The 21,342-nt window shown below is 34.6% G+C and overlaps 1 protein-coding gene across 3 annotated transcripts in view; it reads left to right on the forward strand.

Moving 5' to 3' along the window:
* Sulf1 (Extracellular sulfatase Sulf1) overlaps nucleotides 1-20,574 on the forward strand; it is a 94,603-nt gene extending 74,029 nt beyond the window's left edge. The window contains exons 12-22 of one of the 3 annotated variants that reach the window (XM_022068468.2): nucleotides 120-276; nucleotides 357-506; nucleotides 1,019-1,295; nucleotides 4,071-4,271; nucleotides 4,613-5,356; nucleotides 5,665-5,840; nucleotides 6,765-6,949; nucleotides 7,865-7,996; nucleotides 9,077-9,322; nucleotides 12,704-12,797; nucleotides 13,852-20,574. In XM_022068468.2, coding sequence (XP_021924160.1) covers nucleotides 120-276; nucleotides 357-506; nucleotides 1,019-1,295; nucleotides 4,071-4,271; nucleotides 4,613-5,356; nucleotides 5,665-5,840; nucleotides 6,765-6,949; nucleotides 7,865-7,996; nucleotides 9,077-9,322; nucleotides 12,704-12,797; nucleotides 13,852-13,966 — 2,477 coding nt within the window. In that variant the 3' untranslated portion in view covers nucleotides 13,967-20,574. The remainder of the gene's footprint in view (nucleotides 1-119; nucleotides 277-356; nucleotides 507-1,018; nucleotides 1,296-4,070; nucleotides 4,272-4,612; nucleotides 5,357-5,664; nucleotides 5,841-6,764; nucleotides 6,950-7,864; nucleotides 7,997-9,076; nucleotides 9,323-12,703; nucleotides 12,798-13,851) is intronic. The other 2 variants (XM_022068470.2, XM_022068471.2) reach the window with 2 other exon arrangements.
* Nucleotides 20,575-21,342: the final 768 nt, after the last annotated feature.

Here is a 21,342-nt window from a genome sequence, read left to right on the forward strand (position 1 = left end):
AAACCACTAAAACTAAGAATGTATGAAAAAACATGTTTTGACTTTACTCATACTCTGTATACATACTGAAAAAAAGATATTTGTGAATCTAACAATCTGTTAACTATTACGCCCTCAAGGGCCTGATTTGCAGCTTGATAACCAAGTGTTACCAGTAGTTCCATCTGGAGTTGTGACCAACAAGTTGGAACGCATTGCCCTTGAATGTCAAAGTCCTGAATACCAAGCTCCATGTAAGCCAGGACAGAAGTGGCAGTGTATCACAGAAGGAAGCAGGTAACTGATCCTGAAATATGAAGCCATATATGTCAGATGATCAAAGAAAGCAGTTGCAGCATAAGTAATATTATTTGCAGGTGGCGCAAACATAAATGTAAGTTCCAGGGCACAATTTACCCACGAGGAGGAAGTAATGGAAGAAAAAAATGTGCTTGCTTCACTCCTTCTGGTTTCTTTTACACAAGACTCGAACCGAATGAAAGAAGAATGCAACGGCAATTTCTTAGGTATGCACAGCCAATTATACTTTCCTCTTGAAGAGTGTTTCTTAATAATTTCAGTCCTGATATTTAAAATATATTAGTTAATTTAACAAATTAAAAATGCCCAAAATTGGTTTTTTAAGACCATGTTTTCTTGCAAAGCAGCTGTATCAAATGCATACATGTTGCTGAAAGTCCAACGAAAGAAACTGCCAACTTTGTGGAAGGCCAAGAAAGTTACTTCTGGAACTGACAGACATATTAATGAAACATCATGGCTATATTGTGTGTAATATGACATAAAAACAGGGAAATACTGCATCAGGTATATAAAGTGCCCATGGATGTTTCTGTTGGATTGACATATATGTAGCATATACAGACTGTATGCTAGAAACTTCTGGAATGCCCCTCATGTAACATCAGATAAATATAATTATAACGTGACCACCATAAAAATGCAGACAAGGAATGTGTCCTTCTTCCTCTGTCAGGTTAAACTTCTCCTGAGGATTGTTAAACTCTTACTATTGCAGGGGGCATGTAAACAAGGACATTAAAGACTACCGTCCGAAGTTCCTTCGAACGGTTCAGGCAAAACCATCTACAGCAGACTTCAATTTAACAGACTTTCTGAGGCAGGCTTCAAGTACTGTGGACTCAGCAACAATGGCAGACCTAATTGATCGCTATAACAGTGAACAAGTACGTAAGGCAAACAGGAGGGGAAAACGTGACACACTGGAACATGTCACTGACTCCATAATGAAAGACATTCAAAAGGACATTGAGAAGGAACTGCATGGTTTACAGGTGGGTAATAGTTAATTATACTGAAATAAGAAGACTCTTTGTTTGCTATGACATTTGCTAGTATTCATCATAAAATTTGATAATATCCTTGAGTAATTTTTACATACATACATACATCTTTATTACATTCCATGGATCCATAAGTTAGTCAGATGGCAATAGGATGTAGAATAAGTCATAATAATACAATACATGTTATACAAATACAAGTCATATAAATGTCACAAAATACAAACAAAGGATAAATTACGACTTACTTGTAGACATTAGGAATTCATCGACAGAGTAAAAGGAGTGTGTAATTAAGTATCTTTTCAATGCTGTTTTAAATTGTGCCTTTTTATTTACAAGACTTGAGAGATCAGATGGTAGACTGTTGAAAATTTTAATCCCTGCATAATATGCACTCTTCTGAAAACATGAAAGGTTGGCAATTGGTCTATGAAGCTGATTTTTATTCCTTGTGTTGACACGGTGTATAGCAGAATTAGTTTGAAAATGTTCTTGATTATTTACAATAAAGTTCATTAATGAGAATATGTATTCACATGGAAGAGCTAAGATTTCTAATCTCTTAAACAGACTTCTACATGAATTCCTAGGTTTTACACCAGCCAATAATCTAACAATTTTCTTTTGTAAAGTGAATATCTTTTTGATGTTTGATGAATTTCCCCCAAAAATTATTCCATATTTCATTAAAGAGTGAAAATAGGCAAAATATATTGATCTGAGTGTGTCAGTGTTGCTGACATGCAACAGAGATCTAACTGCGTAACATGCGCCACTTAACTAAGGTATCAGTTTATCAATATGATTAGTACAATTTAGGTGATTATCAATTTGCAAACCCAAGAATTTTGTGTTTATTGACTCTTGTATATACTTCCCATTATAACCAATACTTAAAGCAAGCTGTGGTGAGTTATTTGTTATAAATTTTATTATATTTGTTTTATCTAGATTTAGGGCCAGCTTGTTAGCAGTAAACCATTTATTCATATGAGACAGAATTATGTTTGATGTTGAACAGAAATCATCAAAAATTTTATTCTTCTTCTTTTCTTGGATTTATAAATGGTTGCCTCCAGAGGTAGTGTTAGTCCTGTGTGTGTGTGGGGGTTCCTGACCACACCAAAATTTAACATATGCCTTTATCAAATTAGACCACTTCATAAATGTGGGATTTCTCACACTGGAAAATAGAATGCTCAAAAGTTTCTCTTTCTATTGGCATGTCAGATGTTACCATCCTTTGCACCATTCTAGTCTGGTGATTTTTTGTAATGTGTTAAGGAATTATGAATAACCTTGTATTTCAAACTCCTGGTCAAGTCTCAGGTACAAAACTACAAAACTCTCAAACCTCACAAACCTACTTAGTAGCTTAATCCACAGCAGAGACAGAGCTCTTTGCAAAGTATTTTAGATGACAGTGTGTTGACTGTAAGTCATCAAATTTCCAGAATGTAAACATTTTTGCAGTATCTTATTCCTGCACATATACATAAGTAGATATATAAATAAGTAAATAATGAGTAAATAAATATGTACGAGGTGCGATCGGAAAGTTTCAAGACTGTGTCAATAGAGGGCGAACCGGATGTAGTACGAGCTTCTGCCGCTAGGGGGTGCGGCCTACATTCATAGTGAATCAGTGTGCCGGCCGGCATCATCGAATTAGCATTTGTTTCTTAGTTACGGGCGTTTTGGTAGTGCATTACACCGACCCTCCTGCGATTTCGGAATGGCGTGTGCATCAAATTTTGCCAAAGACTCGCCAAAACGGCTACGGAAACCTATGAAATGCTAAAGCAAGCATTTGGGGAGTCCGCAATGGGTCGTGCACAAACGTTTGTGTGGCATTCACGTTTTAAAAATGGCCGAACCTCTGTCGACGATGACGAGCGTTCTGGACGACCATCTTCGAGCACAACGCCCGAAAATGTTACGAAGATTCGGCAGGCCATTCACGAAGATCGACGTCGTACCATCAACGACTTGTGCGACATTGTTGGGATAGGCTATGGGACCTGTCAGCTGATTCTAAAGGAAGAACTCCACATGCGACGCATCCTGTCTGAGGACCAGAAGCAGAATCGACTTCTCGTTTGTCAGGAGCTCAAAGTTCTTGCAAGAACCGACCCCAACTTCCTTTCTAAGCTCCGCGTGACTTCTTCCTCTTCCAAAAGATGAAAATTCAGCTAAAGGGAAGGAGATTTGAGACGATAGAAGAGATTCAGGCAGAATCGCAGATGGTGCTTGACAGGCTGACAAAGAAAGATTTCCAGGGATGCTTCCAGGCTTGGCAGCGGCGCTGGGATCGTTGTGTTCACTCCCAGGGGAACTACTTCGAGGGTGATGGATGAATTTAATACCTGAGATAAGTGTACGGGTTTTTATACGCGCAGTCTTGAAACCTTTCGATCGCACCTCGTATACTGCTTACGTCTACATTAGTATTTAAAACATGAATTTGTTAAGTTCCTTCATTGTATACAGCTGAATTTTTTGCAATGTGAACTTATTACCAGCAAACTGTACATCCAGGTGAACAGTGTTTTACATTACAAACATTTTGCTACCCTGCACAGCAGAAATAATTCGTATGTAACAGTAAAGAAAGATAATGTCCCTATGTTATGGAACCATTAAAATAAAATAATGTAACAATTAAATATAAGTTAAATCATCATTAGCTGGAAATTAATTTTCATGAATTTCTCTATTCACTTATCATTTTTAGAATATAAAGATGGCATTCTAATATGACAGGTCTCTCAAGCTGCTGAAGATTCTAACTCTAACATCTCCAGTGCAGAGAACATGATTCAGCTTGCAGGCTGTTTAGTGACACCAACTCGTAATGTAAATTGTAGTGCTGCAGTGTATAAAGATCTACCAACATGGAGAACCTCTAAGAACAATATTGATGGAGCAATCCGCAAGCTTCTGGCTCAAGTAGAAGCACTAAAGGTAATTAATGATCATAATATTCTGCATCAGGGACCTACTTCCACCGAAACATGTATAATTAACTCTTTCTGTGCTGTTATATTTAACCCTCTTCAGTTGTGTATCATGATTTATGTGTGGAACAGTTAGCTGCGCAGTTCTGTAACATGCTACTAAACTCCTGACCCTGGCTGGCATTATATCTCCTATTTCTGTATGGTAAAGGTTAAAACTCTACTTTTGTTACATTACTCCCATTGTAATATATAATTTATACTATTGAAAAGCCAAAAAATGGCTTTAACTCTTGAGGTGCAGTTTTCAAATTTTAAATCAAATCATTCATAATTTGTTATGTTCAGGAAATTAGGCGCCATCTTCGTCAGAAACGGCCACTAGATACTACTTCATATGATGCTAGTCTTGAAGATGCAGATGAAGATGGTAATGATGGAACAGAAGAATTATTAGAAGAAGAAAAAGAAGAAGAGAAAGAGGAAGAAGTAGATGTAGATGACAAAGAAGGAATAGAAAATTCTAATATAACAAACATTAGAAAAGTACAACACAATCAGGAAATAGGTGTGGAAACAGTAACAGAAACCAAAAATATTGAAGAAGAAATGAGACACTTTGAAAACCAGACAAAACACTCGCAAGATCAACACAATAGAAATGATCATAAGGGAAATCATCATAGAGGAAAGAAGAAAGCCAAAGAACATGCAACAGTCACTGTATCAACAGAAGAAAATGTCACACAAAACACACCAGGTGAGAAGAAGTTTGATGAAACACTGTTTGATGAATATGACACTGAAGGTTCTCAGGTTAGTACATTAGTAACCACTGAACATTCAAGATTTCACCATCGGCACCATCACTTCTCTCCAACTTCTAGACCTGACATCAGCCATCCTACAAATCTGACGACTGATCAATCAGTAAATGTGGACTCTGCCATTGAAGTTACTTTGGGATATCTGGATTTAAACATCCATGAAGGGCCTACAACAGAAAGCTCTGTTATGCTGAATCTTACATCAAAGCCAATTTCACAACATAGAGTTAAATTACCAAAACCAACTGCAAACAATGAAAACAAGGTGAGCTCATGTTTAAATGCTTTCTGCACATGGTGCATAAAATTTGAGTGTATAGTGGAGAAGGGTGTATTTATCAGTACATATGTATGATTTCTCAAACCACTGGATGAATTTCTGTGAAATTTGGTCTATGCTTAAATTCATCAAAATATTTTTTTAGATAATATCCAGTAGTCTGTATACCATTCATTTATTATTTATGTCATTATAAGGCTATTAAATTATTTAAACGTTAAATTGTTATTTTACAGCTGTATATACTTACATACTTGTAAGAAAATTTTATACTTTGTTATTCTTGGAATCAGCTTGGTGGTTTAGGTCCCAGTCGTATTGATGTAACAGTATATCATCCTCAGAGGCCTGGGTATGGAATCCAGAATGTAAACAATATCAATAGCAGCACCAGTAGCGGTAATAGCAACAAGCAGATCTTTCTTCCTGAAGGTCAAGGCCAGCACACTTGTTACTGTGAACCTGATATGTGAGTACCTCAGCCAGGCAATTAAGTCATAACAATAAATCATGTAATCCTTGGCCACTGATTAGAACAGTAGGAGTAAAATTAGATGTCCCCTACTGTGCCTTTGGGTATATAATGGAAACTTTGGGTGTTTTATTCATCATCACCAAAACTGTCCATTTCTGATATTTTCACACTTCAAATATTGTTGTTGAGTTGGCGCAGAACCATTGCAAGCAACAGAACAAGCTGAAAATTCAATTTTGTTTCACAAACACTGTTTTGTGTAATGGAAGTGACCACATAATACACCAAGTACACCAGAAATTTTGTAGATGGGAAACAATATGTTATTGTCTAAGCATAATATCCCATAGAAACGACGCAAAAGAAATTGAATATAAGCTTTGCCATCAGTAATTAAAATCAGTACAGTATGTTTTCTCTATATGTGATGTAGTACATAACAAAATAACAGAGATATTGATTCTTCTTCTTCTTCTTCTAAAATTTATGGTGTTATGTTAGAGGGATTTACAGAGGTTTACTGTAGTCAAGATTACTTCACAAATCCATCACATATCAACTATCAACATCTTTATCATCAGTGATTTGTTATTGTCTTCTCATTAACCACAATAATTTTTGTGTCCATATCATGAACACCATCCCTCTCATTGCTACTGCCACAACTACCACTTCCATAATCACCACAACAATGATATTTCCCCATAACTACTACAATCATAATTACTGAAATTACAACAGAACAGTGAAATGTACTTGAAAAGTAAGTAAGAATTAGAAAATAGTAGTGTTTTATTTAGCAGTCTGTACAGGATTGTTACTTGTTTCTTAGAGGTAAGATCTTTCCAGTCTACATACTGATCTCATCACTTGGTATGTGCGTAAAATAATTCCATGCATATCATTCATAAATTTCAGTCTGTCAAGGCATGAGGAAAAGGAAATTGCAAAAGAAGCCCGTCGAAGAATTAAAGAAGAAAGACTGAAGAAGAAGGAACGGAAGCTCAAGAAAAAAGCAAAATTAGAGAAAGAATGTCTGGCAGAAAAAATGAATTGTTTTAATCATGATAATGATCACTGGAAGACAGCACCTTTGTGGACAGGTAATAGCAACGAAACAATGAATGTGTAATTGTAATATTTACTTGAAAACCACATACCACATTTTGAGACAGTAAATACTTAAAAAAATATTCTTATAAAAATTGTTGATATATGTGACTTTATATTGTTAAACCCTTGGCTGCTCAAAGAAACACTTTTGCGTGTATACTTTATTTTCACTAAAACTGTAAATACCTAATTTTCTACATATTGCATAGTGTTTCTGAATTGCCACATTATCAGTGCAAGTAATAGGAGCATAACATTCCATGTTCTTTAATGAATGGCATTTGAGAACTTGACCACTTAGTTCAACAGATATGTTATAGATTGAGCATACATCTTTATCTTTGCTTTTAGAAGGTATCTTCCAAATCACACAGCGATGAAACATCGTAATTCAGTTGTCAAAATAGTCTGCTTGTTCTCCATCAGATATCCAAGCCACAATAAACATTTTAAGATAATTGTAGAATCTTTGAGAAATAAAAATATATGTCTATTAGTGGTGGGGAGTATTTTCTGTGTCTGTTACTTTGAATCTGTTACTGACATGGAACAGGAATGGATTAGCACGTGACCATTATCCCTACTGGAAGATGTTTTTTTTTGTAAATTCCCATTTCTCTTACTGGGTACATCAGTACTTTGTACCATGGAAGTTCCTGTTATGATACTGAAACTTAACTTTTCATATTCTTCCACCCAGCTTATATCTCTTCTCCTGGATGATTCACATATTGATAATTGAAAATATGACAAGTATATTTACATAAATGTAATAGTTATAAAGTTAGTCATTGTTCATGATTTAGATGTTTATGTATAGTACAACCAATGATATGTCTAAATTAAAGTCTGCGTCAAAAATTCTGAATTATATCTAAAGTTCTTAAAGATTGTATCTCTTCCAGAGGGTCCCTTCTGCTTTTGTATGAATGCTAACAACAACACATACTCATGTCTCAGGACCATCAATGCAACTCATAACTTCCTCTACTGTGAGTTTGTCACAGGTCTCGTCACATTTTATAATCTCCGAATTGGTAAGATAATGCATAATCTGCATGTATAATTTTCTTTCATTCATTGAAGCATTTGATAAATATGCATGCATATTTATACCTAACAAAAGTTGATTAAACTGAACCTGTATATGCTCTAAATTTGTTTTGATTAGAATGGGCATCTTTTCTTTCTTATGTATTTTATTTGATTATAGAGTGAAACTAATTTCAGATTCTGTATTCTTTCATTGTTCTGGTTATGAAATTAAATTATCAAATTAATATTTGCTCTAGCCGCAGCTACATAAAATACATGAAATAAAGACTGCAGTGTTTTACTGAAAATGTTTGTGAAATCTCACCAAGATTGCTTTTGTTAGTTGTAATTGTAGAATTATAAGAAACCTCACTCCTTATTTCCTAGCGGATGAAACAGAACCTTCCAAATAGAAGGTTATTTTTTTAAACTGTTTTAGCACTGTAAGGTTAATAAACAATTGTAGCTATAGTGCTATGGGGATGGTCAACCTTTCTCCTATCTGGTGCCAAATTTACATCCAAAGTTACCAATAACAACGATTGCCAGCTATTTTTGTTGCTTTAGTACTGCTTCTGTACATTTTTACACAGTTATTCAATTCTTGATTTGCCTGTAGCTATGAGAGCAGTGCAAATGATGCTCTTCCATGTCAGATGGCTTCTTAAGTGATAAACATAATTGGTAGTAAGTGGTATTGAAAAGAAGGTACTATGTTATTTTCTTCTAGCTTTCTTATCTGGGTAACTATGCTTTTGTTATTTCACATCGAATAAACTAAAGTAGCAGAAGAAATGTTTCTTACAAAAGAAATTGTGACATTGTGAACTAATGAATTATGAAGTTGCTTCAGACTTTAATCCAAAGAAGAAAACCTGTAATTGCTACCATCCACAATCTCAGTTAAAGACAAACTTTGGCAATGGTGTCAGTGTTCTCTTATCCCTGCTACAGCCTATTCCTCCAACTATTTGCAATAGTCTTATAACTGTTGAGAGAATTAGTGAAATTTTAAACTGTGAATCAGATAGAGAATCCCATTAAAATAGATCCATCAAGCTTATCCACTTTCTTTTTCATAGATCCATTTGAGCAATGGAACCGTGTGCATGCACTGACAGATGGAGAACGTTCATATCTGCGAGATCAGTTGGCACAATTGAAAGCCTGTCGTGGCACCAAGCAGTGTACCGTGGGGATTGCAGCTTCATCTGCTGACCAGATACACATAAATTCAAACACTGCACCCATCTCCAACATGGAAAACACTGCCTCAATAAGTAGTGTTGGTGGCATCCGCTACAAAAAGCGGAAATATTCCTCTTCAAGTAAGTTTACTACTAGAAAGTTAGCACTGAGTTAAGTACGTGGAGACTTCTGTGTCAGATATGTAGGACAGCATGGCTTTGGCATTGCCTGTTGATCTCTTGGAAATTGCATGTGGATTGGTTTTTCATTAGGTTAAATATTATAAATAAAAATATATTTCTTAAACAGTAAATATTTCTGGTCTGTTTGTAGTTTTATCTGAATGTATGAATAGATTTAACTAAGTGAAATCGCATAATTTTCTAACATCTGAAAGTCATATCCAAAGCGAGCTGTTTTTGCTAAGGTCATATAAGTTTTGCCTGCACTTTCATTTTCTTCATTTGCATTTGTCCCGCATTCGCAGGATCTGTTTTTTACCTCTCTTGGAGGTTTTTATGATTAATCTATTTTTTGGACATTAGTAGAACTCCTTGCATGAGTGATCAGCCCTATCTGCAAGGCTTCTACCTATACAAACACAGAGAGACGCAGACAAACATCCATGTCTTGAGTGGGTCTCAAACCCATGGTTGCAGTGGCCAGGCGCACAAGATCCATGCCTCAGACCGCATGGCCACTGCACCGGCTCTTGCCTGCACTTTATTTTCTATAAATATAATTTTCATGAAAACTATGAAATTTACAGTCTTTTTTTCCAGTACTTAGAAGATACTTGTGCTTTTGATACAGTTAGGATTTACACTTCGTATGGAAATCGTAATCACTTCATGACATACCCAATTCATGCGTATACCCATAAGCAAAATGAAAGTGATAAGAAGACTCATATGTCCATCTTAATCATAATCCTCTCATGAACTTCTTTTGTCTGATTCATATGTTATTGTTTAATTTCCTGCTATGTAGTGCTTCAAGTGTAACAGGAGAGTATTTCATTAGATTCTGACCATTGAATATGTTGAGATACAAGTATTGTGAAATATTAACATTGCAATGCCTGATGTAATATGGCTGTAAGATCATGCATATTTAACCTGCAGTAAAATATAAAACAGCTATAAGCCACCCCACCTCCAGGCTAGGGTGCGTTAGGCCAACAACCTGACCGTTCCAAATTTAAACATGTTTTTTATAATAAGCCAAGGACATCAGTTAAGAAATATTGCCCTGCAAATAGTCAGAGACTCATAATTAGGACACTAATGTTGGGACATTTGGAGTTTACGTGGAATTTAGTAAAGATCATTGGCTCCAGATACCACTGGCATCATTCACAGAGGTAGAATTCTTCAAACCCACCAGAATTGTTATATAACATATAGATTTCCTAACTTGTCTTAAAATTACCATTTCTTGGCATATTAAACACAACAGTGTCCTTTGATATAATGATTATCACTCATGCAGTCTAGCATGCTCTGAAAGTCTGTTAGCAGGTTTAGTTTTCCTTAGCTATCATGGTGATGGGAATTGCTAATGACAAGAGTTTTATACAGTGTATAAGTAGATAAGAAGGGAAGAATGACAAATGGATGAGAACATATTTACCTCCATTAAAATAAATAGGAAAACTTGAGAAAAGTATAAGTTAGGTTGCAGGTGAAACTGCTGACCTACAGGAATTTTGAAAGCTTCAGTTTATGTAAAATGTACAATGTCTCTGCAGTAGATTTAAATGTAAGTTACATTCATGTCTTCTTGGAAGAGAAAATCTAAGACCAACCTCAAACTAATAATAAGATTATAGAGCCTGGTTTAAAAAAATAACTGTGTATTGGCCATGTGCTCAGTCTGTGTTCTTTAATGTACCTAAGCAGTGTGCACTGTTTGCTGTATGTTGCAACACTTTTGTCATAAGAGCACTAGTCTTTTCTGAAAGTTGGATGACACATGATGGCAGGTATGTATTTCAGTTTCCTTTTACTATGCACTGCAAGAGACAGAAATATATATAAAAATTAAGATACAGAAGTAGCCAAGAAATTAATCTTTATATAAAAATAATCCTCCAATAAGTTAATATTCATTGAGTCTATATCATTTTAGAGATTCTATATCTCCCTGAAAGATCTTATTTCATATTTTTGGTATATGTGACCAGATAAATACAATTTTTGGATTGATTAAAGTGCAATAAGTCATAGATGTCAACTGATTCTGATATCACAGATGGAGGAAGTCACTGCTTTGCTTCATTTATGAGCAAAACATTAGTAATACATATTTGTTCGTAATGTTTGTCTTGCTGTGAAATGGTTGACATCATGGTATAATTTGTATCAAATTTTGGTGGTACTTGGAAACACAGCCACAGCAAGTTATAAAATGTTTAATATTTTTTTAAGATGCTAACAATAATTGTGCAATTAATGGTGACTGTGTGAAAACTCTGAGATTATTTATGGTAAAATTGCTGTAGTAGGTATCTGTACCACAGCAAGTTATATACAAAAATGGATCACTAACTGTTACGTATCATCATTTAATTGATCTTGGCTTGTTAGGTTCAGCATTTAACATATGGTTCTTATGCTTGGAGAGGCAAACAAGAGTTCTCTGAAGGAGTTAAATTAAATTAAATCCGTGGCGTAACAGCTCCAGAGAGCCAAAGTCGACTAGCTTGACTGTTGGCCTCACGTTCACATGCCTAAGCAGTTAATTAACTCCTTGGAGCAGAGTCCTCCTGGAGAAGTTGATGAGTCATTCGACAATCAAGAAATTCTTGAAAGTGACTTTTTTTCAGATATCTATAGATTGTCATTGCTGTTATGCAAGTAAACATGTCATGTGAAGTGCAGTAAGAATAAAGTGAAATTTTGTGTTTTCATTCTATTTTTCTATAATTTTGGTTGAAAATTGTAGAAGGTGTATCTGTAGACAGTTTAACTTAAAATTTTTCACTTTATAGGGCTAGTAAACAAAGGTCAAGTTGTCTTATTAATTTTGTGGACATATGATAGACGTAAATGCAATCCAAAATTAATTTTAATTATGAGACACTTGGAAGACGTAAGTGTAGGTGGATCTTAAAAAAATAAGCTATGAAGTTATGATTCATCTGGTGAGTGGTGGCTTTTAATAATGAATTTATTGACCAGCTGATAAACCTTTCAGTTTGCTATTATGTCAATAATAATATTTAGTGGCATTTATTATTGTTGGTTCATTGTACAGAAAATGGTAAACATATTTCATAACAATTCAAGAAAAGTACATCTTTAGACAAGCAAAATGTTATTCTTTCAAACACTATTAATTGTGCTCAACTGGCCCTGCAATTTATATCTTGATTTAACTTTGTATAATTATTTTCTCAGTGCCTTTTGTGTCTTGGCACTAATTATGCTCTAACAACTAACTTACATATTTCCTGTGTTTTTTCTTCCTCTGTATCTATCTGTCTTCTTCGCTCAATCGCTTTGTGGCTGCCCTCATAGATGCAGGCCTCTACAGTCCTTCCTCAGCCATGCATCTAGTGAGCCAATCACACCTTTTGCCACCAACAAACAAAAAACGGAAGAAACTGCCAAAGTGAGTATCTGTGCTTTGTTCATATTTGGTTGCAGTCGCTTTGTTATGCTTTCAATTTTAGCATCATTGTATCTTAACATGTATGAATTCAAGTACCATGGTGATGGGATTCACATCTTATTCTTAGCAGTATGAAGGAAGCATCAGTAGGAAGTTTTAATCATATTTCCTTACATAACCATGATATCAATACAGTTTTCTGCTTTATTGCTGGGTGTTTCAATTTTTAAATCATCTTATTAAATTGCATTGTAGTTTGTGTACATTACTAATTATTTATTATATGTTGGATCAGATTTATGGCTATTTGTTGCTATGGCAGAGTTCCTTTGCATCCAGTTCCTGTAAAACCCCATCTCACCTCTATGAAATGTTATCTAGATTGTGCAGATTAATCTCTGAAGAACTGATTGTTAAGAGCATAGTGGATGACAGGTAAAGTTCATTTTTGAATTCTGTGATTAATGATAGAAAAAAAGAAGTTCTGAGAAGACTTATGATGCTACCTTTCTTCAAATGCTTCAGTCTCTGTAGGAAACTAACAGGAACTATCAATTAATAATTTAAAAAGTTGTAGATACATTTGTGCACAATGTTTACTAGTTCAGATTCAGACTACATTAAACTTGTCAGGTATAATAATCTCAGACTTTCACACCATCACTTTGTTTTTAATTTGTAGCATTACCTATGTTTCATAGAGATTTCTTACTTTTATTTATGATCGCCATTCAGTATTTCACAAGCCTAGCTTTAGTCTATCATTAATTGTCATTGCTAAATGGAAAATTACAAACAGATATATTGTGTGAGTGTCATGCTGTTTTCTTACATCAAACCTCCCTCCTAAGAAATAACAAAAGTTTAATATTTCTTCAAGCTCTATTATCATACGAATTTCAGGACCTTACAATTAAGTGGTGCTAATGTCACTCCCGTCTGAGAAATTCAGGCAGCCATGATGTTGGTCATATATTTAATGTGACTGTTTATTTTTTGTTTTAATCTGTTTAGTTATTCTTTTGTTTAAGAATAAGTTTATCTAATGTAGTAGATATTATTTATTTCCTTACAGACCTTGGAGGAGGCGTAAAGCATGGCCAAATCAGTGGCGTCAACGTAGACGACGCTTCCGACAGTACTTCCAGCAGCAGTACCAGCAGCAGTAGTAGACACTTTAGCAGTCGTGGCAGCTATAATCTCAATATTGTTAGTAACAGTAGAGCATCACACAGCACACCCAGACATACCATCTGACTGCTGTCGGTGTGAAAACAAGTTACTGGAAGCTATTAATCAACCTTGTTTCAGGATTAACTGTAGCTTATGACATCAGTACCTTACACTAAGCAGAGGTCTTCTTAAAATGCATTAGAAACCCTATTTACATTTGTGGTCACCATGAAGTCTGATATTTTTAGAGGCACAGCAAAGCTTTTCAAGTGGAATTTGTTATGATCATATTATCCCTACTGAAAACATAGACTGAAACAAAGCATAATGTTGCTCCCAAAGCTTCGACTGCATAATGTGTATTACTTTAATGATGGACTGTCAGTCGTAATCATTTTATTATAACAACCAATCTGGATGTAAATGTATTTTCAGTATTGTAATACTTTCCAGTACACAATAATGTAACAGAGACGATATCTCATGTCGGAGATGTAAAGATCATGTACATCTCCGTGTTACATTTGTGCTGCTGAGAGAAAAAGTGGTGTAAGCCAGTAACCTGCAGTTTTTTGTTGCAGAAGTGTTTGTGTAAACCGTCTTAAGAAGTTGTTACTTTGTTTGTATTACTTCTTTAGCTGTCAAAAGTAACTGATGAATATGTTATTTTAGAAACATTTCACTTCTTTTTGGTTTTATGACAGGTCTTCTTGATTTACAGTTGCTTTAGAATTAGTATTATTTTTGACATCTTGGTCACTTCTCACGAGACTTGGTTTTCATCCCATATTTTACATGTCTATGCAAGATTATAGCAGAATGAATGTCTTTCATGAAATGTCATTGATGTGGTTACAGCACCTTCATTCATGCCTGTTTTTACTTTCCTTGCCTTTCTGAGTTGAAGTTCATCTTCAAATTTCACCTTGCCTCCTTGGCACCTTCCTCATCTGAATACATTTTTAACTTCAATGAGTCACATATTTGGTAATATTTTATTGAGAAATGAAAGTGGAGGTTTTATTTTGGAAATACTTTCTGTAAATTGGTTCATTTACTGGAATCATGTTCTTTGCATTTTTCCAAGTAAAGAATGTACATTTTCTTTAAATTCAAGTTATGGTCTCGATACTTATTGTTAGGGTTATAGTAACTCTGTTATGTGGTAAGCCAATAACATGGCCTCAGTCTTCAGATACTTTGAGGAGGTTTATTATAACTGCACTGTTTACCTAATTTTTTCCTCCCAAGAAATCTGGCCTTATGGTCCTTAAAAAGTTCTTGTTAATCTAACATGATGTACAGAATAATTTCACAAAATACTTTCTGCAAACTAGTATGCTCTCACTGCCTGTGTTTAAGTTATTGCTTCTTATTTATGAGGCATTTGTTGCTTTGCTCCTGTATGCTTCAAAAGACCAGACAGGTGATTGTTTTCTATGAAAAATCTGCCATTTTTTAAAATGAATAAAATATTTATTATGAGACATATCTGGAATCCCTAGTAATTGCTTTGGAGTGATAGAAGGAAAGATCCCCTGTACAGTAAAACCTTCTAAAGCACATATATCACCTGTCAGTAACTCTGCATTTTGGCCACAGATTGTATTTGTTGGTTTTGTATGATTTTCAGGATAATCAGTGATTATTTCTGTAAACAGCATGTGACCAGTTGATTTTTGTAATGGAGATGCATTGTGTTTGCTCTGAGGTAGGAATTACGGTTTTAAATATTATTAAGATGAGATTCACGCTTCTAAGTGTTAACTCATTCTGCCTTTGAAATTCAACTACACCACTTTTTACTTTCAACAGTCTGGGAGAAATGTACTTCAGGAATGTGAAAAAGTTTAGAGATAGAGAAATAATATTAGAAAACTAGCTGCTTACACAAGGTGCAGGATGTGTACCAGTTATGTTTATAAAATTGATAAAAATGTACTCCTGTGAAGTTCTAGATTCCTTCATTTTTATCTGTTGGGTGTAAGTGTAGAAGAGTCATCATGGACAGTGTAGTAAGGTCAGTGCTTTATCACACTGCTCCTCAAGTATCAAAATAGTTGTTATGTAGTTGTATACATAGCACATTGATGTTTCATTAGTTTCCCTCTTCCTTCCTCTGAAAAATGTTTCTGATGTCTCCTACAATTTACAAATTTATACCTCCAAAAGTAACTTACTACTCAAAACTTAACTTATGACAATGTTTGTTCTGATTTCCCATAATTTGTATTGTTTAACTTATTTAAGTTCTGCTTTTCATTAGGCTATCAATCAGTGTTTTAATGAACAAATAGTATCTAATGTGTTGCGTGCACAGTAATCACCCAAACACTAGAAAAATGTTGGGTCAGGGTGTTTACTAATAGCATGGAATAGTGGACATAACTACATAACTGTCAACACTAAATTTGAAATCTTGAACAATTACCACAGAAAATACACATGCCATGATCACAGAATTTTTACTGAATAAGAATAGGTTATTTAAAATATGTATGCTATAGGTGTCTGGCAGAATTTATATAGTTAAACATCTGATGTGTTTCCAGATCACAGTAGGCTAAACAAGAGGATGCTTTATCCCTACTGCTTCTTAATTCTGCTCTAAAATATGCCACCAGGAGAGTACAAGTGAATCAGGAAGGTCTGGATTTGATGTCCTCAATCAGGTACTTGTTTGTGCACATAATGTTAATATGTCAGGAAAGAACATAAATACTGTAAAGAATAACACAGAAATTCTCCTGCAGGTCAGAAAGAAAAAGCAGTCTAACATTAAATGCAGATAAAACTAAATTTATGAATGTTCCATAAAACCAAAATCCACAACAAGTTTTTAATATTATTAGCTACTTGAATGATATTTTATCCATACTGTGAAATGTACCTGAGAAACTTCAGTAAGGATCCTTCTGTCTTGGCATGTGAATCCTAGCTTTGATACTTATAAACACCTTATAATCTAATCTATATAATACATATCTAATGATAACTTCTGATTGAAGATGCAGTTGGAATTGTAATGACACCTCTTTATGGAAATACTCAATCACTTAAAATCATCTATGCAATTCATTCACACATCTTTCATACAAAGTCAATTTACCAAGTTTTTATGCTGACACACTATATGAAATTAGAGGTAGGATATATGATATGTCAAGATCAGATCCAAACCAAACTGGCATTTTGAAATTCACATATTAAGACAATCTGTTTTTGCAGATGCCAGTCACTGGAAACTTTCTTTTTAGTTCATATATTTACCAATTAGGTATGAATATATCATCCCAATCCAAACAAGTTGACTCTCAAAATTTAAATTAGGTTTTTAAGATGTAAACTTTAGGAACAACATCATATGTATGAGAGTATTCATTATCCATAAAAGGTTAAGTTATTCCTAAATGAAGTCCAAGCCAAAAAGGGACAATAGTGACAATTTAATGTTCATTTAAGCAAAATAAATTGTACTGTAAAAAATAATTACTTAATTTTCTATCATCAGAATTAATTTTGAATTTGACGATTATTTTACTGAAATAAACATGATATTTATGACTTCTAAATCATGACATATATTGAACAGATTTTAGTAATTCCTAACCTACTTTCACCAAATTTAAAGCTCTCATAAAAAGCAAGTACGTACTACTTTCCTAATTTCATTGTATAATTAAGTTCCAAGTTACTGTTTTTCATTGATATCAGAATCACAGTTATGTGATGTGTCAAAAACACTCCATTCTTTTAGTTTTCACATTCCATGCTTGGGCTCTTGACTCATACCCTGTGTAGGCTTCACTGTCAGAAATATGCAAGTTCAGATAGAAAAATGAAGGATATTATCATCAGTTGAACATGCAATGTGGATGGGGTAATGGCATAGAAAATAGGGAAAGTCTCTAGGCAAAAGATTGTTTAGACAACAAACAGTGAAGTGGAATGGAGGAGGATACTCTTATAACAGATCTTAGGGAAATTGGTTGTGAGGATGTGAACTCAATGCAGCTGGCTCCAAGTCATGTCCTGTAGTGGGCTTTGATACTAATAGTGTTGTATGTTTGAGAAAGCAAGGTATGTACTCAGTTTTGTGATGCAATACTTGACTCCTTTCTCAGTGACAAATAATTGTCATGTAGAATTTACCTTCTTTTGTTGACATCCATGCCATATTCTTGATGAGTCCAAGTCATAAATTCTTGAATTACTGTTACAGCCAAAGTTTAAGATAAATATCAATCTCCATTTTTTTCACATTTTTCTAATCTGTATTGTGCATTTGTATTTGTAGTTTATTTACTGATGTTATCAAAAGCTCAGACTATATTACAGAATGTCATCCAACATTGAGATTTATTATTATATATGATATTTAACAGGCAAAATATAACAGCTGTTTATATACTTATTATTTGGCAACTGCTCTGACTTCTCTGCTTATATTTATTATAAATTAAAATAAATGAATGATAAAGAGCACATATTCAGAAGTATAAAAGTATTTGTGAGTGTGTTGAATGTTATACAGCAAAATGAATGGCATAATCCCATAATCCAGTTAAGTGACAGAAAAATTAATTTCAATATTAATAGTTTTTATTAGTTGCACAGGACAGGGTCATATCTTAGACAATATTATGAAGAAATGTCAACGTTTCATACACATACAGTTCCAGTTATAACCACAGTCACATCTCTATGTTCAATGTAACTGTAATTTAAGACTTATTCTTTAGCATGTAAGTTTTTATGCTTCCAGAGATATTGTATATTTATCATTACAACTTTTTAGTAGATTACATATAAGCACTATGGCTGTTTGATAAACTCTGAAACTTTCTTGCAATACTTTTCTTCCATCAGGCAGTCCTACATCACCGCCAACCTTGGAGCAACATTCTTTGCAGCGATAGTGTTAAATCATAACATAATAATTGCATAACTTTACTTCATGAGGTTATGCCTTCATAACCTATTGTGTCCTAATAATCAGTCTGGTTCCTTGGCATAATGAAAGCCAAAAGAACTTCTATGTGACCCTAATTTTTTTTTCAGGTAGTCTTACCTTATTGACCATTATGTATGTTTACAAGACCTGATAGCATGCCTTTTAACTCTTTGCCATGCCATTTAATTTTACTGTATCCTGACAGTATCAGATCAGTTCATTCAAATTCCCTTCCTGGCATTATAAATATTAATATATATAAAATTGTAGCTGACAGATTAGACGTAACGTCCCCAACTGAAAGACATTAATGTATCTAGGATAATATTAAATAATTCTTAGAAAAACAGGTTGTCAGGGGATGGATCATACTCAGCTTGCTCATGGTAGGGTTGAATGGCCAGATTCTGTGAACTTCATAACAAGTCTTAAGGTTCTATAAAAGTTGACGGTTTCTTGACTACCTGTGTGACTATCAACCTTTCAAGCAAGATCTCATATGTAGTGAGTTTGTTTCTTACGGTATGTTTTAGTACATGAAATACAACTGGGGACATTTAATTATAATATAGTGATGCAAATTTGGCAGCTGTTTATGCAAGCAGGCTCTCCTTACATAAAAATTACTCAGAAGTCTGAGCTCCGTTATGAATTAAGTGAAAATCTAGTCCTGTGTTATGCTAATGCTGGGCATACAAAATTGAAAGGAAGAAAGAAAAACTGTCTAGTAATGCACTGTAATAACAATGTACCAGAGACACCCAAGTGCAGATAAAAATGTGATATCCAATCCTATTTCATACCATTATATGTTCTTGAACCAACTTCTTATTACTGCTCTGGCCCTGAATTTCCTATTTTTGTACACTTTTTTGCCTATTTCTTTGTTGAATGCAAACTAAGGTGGACAAATTCAGTAACATTTGAGGAGCCAGTTACAGAGTTATCAGAACTTGCTACACTTATAAGGCACTGCACACATTTCTGTTCCCATTTTGATGGTGAATTCATGGTACTTGCCTGAAGTAGTGGTCTGTACTCCCAGATGGCAGCCAAAGAGTATCAAGTGCATTTGAACTGCACATTACATACAGAATCATTAGATAAATAATCTATATTGAGAGCTAAGTTACTGCACAAAGTTATGCACTATAAAAACATTCCAAACTTTGTTTTTGGGTATTAATGAGTTTTATTCATACATAGAACTGAATTTTATACATATATATTTCAACATCTCCCATGTCTGTTAAAAGCCAAATTTGAGAAACATATTTAAAAAAAATAGTGTTGTATTCTACCATGTGCACTTGATATTTTAGGTACCAGCATTATATTTTATGGGGAAAGAGGTCACTGGGAATTTTCCAGCCCTGATGAAAATGTTCATAAACCTGTAAAGACAATTTATGTGAAAAAATGTGATTAGACTCTGAATATTGTAAGTCTGCCTATTGTAGGGAGTATTTGTGTTGTACCTACCAGTTCATCTTGTTTACATATCTACTTGGACAAATTCACATATCTGCATTGAGGATGTACTATTCTTTCAACAAATACATGGCAGTTTTGTAAAGTATTTTATTTGTTGTAAAGACTCAATATTAAGTTATTATTTATACTTTAAAATATAAACTGCAATTACATTTAGTCTTGTAGTTATATCCATATTGAATTTTCATAGAATTGTTACAAATGTTTTTCCCTAACCTTCACCAATGATTTTTTTATTAGCCATGCATTGTGGCTTATGCATGCTCCAGCTGGCAGTGCATTGCAGGAGGTTACTGCTAAACTGTTAACTCCAGAGTTAAAATCCAGTTGGCAGTCCTGCAGTAAGGGGGTTTAAACCCCCTGTTTCTGTGTGATAGAAGTCAAACAAGATCAATTTTATAGACAGTGAAAAAATGTATAAACTGCCAGCATCATGTATATTGATGTTCTGTACCTGATATATCTACCATCTGAGGTTACTAAATACAATTTCTTCCTAGCAGTAGACATACAAGACTAACCCAATTATGATGGCTGTGCCATAGTTCAGGAAATTAGTCACCAGCATGGCAGCCTAGTAGGATTTGTGATGGACAAAGTGGCATGGGACAGGCTTCTCTGAGTCTTCAGTTTTTGTCCATAAATATTATTCCACCACTGCTCCATATTCATACATGTATGATCTTGGGGAGGGTTCTGCAGTGGCCACGCATCTGAGGCGTGGGCCTTGTGCAGCTTGGTCGCTGGGACCATGGGTTCTAATCCCACTCAATCCATGGATGTTTATCAGCGTTTTTCTGTGTTGTGCTGTCCTATGTACAGGTAGAGGCCTTGCGACGGGCTGATCCCGCGTCCAAGGAGTCCTACCGAATGTCCATAGATCAAGCCAACGAAAAAAAAAAGTTGGGACCCGCAGTGCTCAGG

This window comes from Zootermopsis nevadensis, unplaced genomic scaffold, assembly GCF_977971745.1.
Source record: "Zootermopsis nevadensis isolate Lab colony 2312 unplaced genomic scaffold, Znev_1.0 Znev_ptg000024l, whole genome shotgun sequence".
NCBI lineage: Eukaryota > Metazoa > Arthropoda > Insecta > Blattodea > Termopsidae > Zootermopsis > Zootermopsis nevadensis.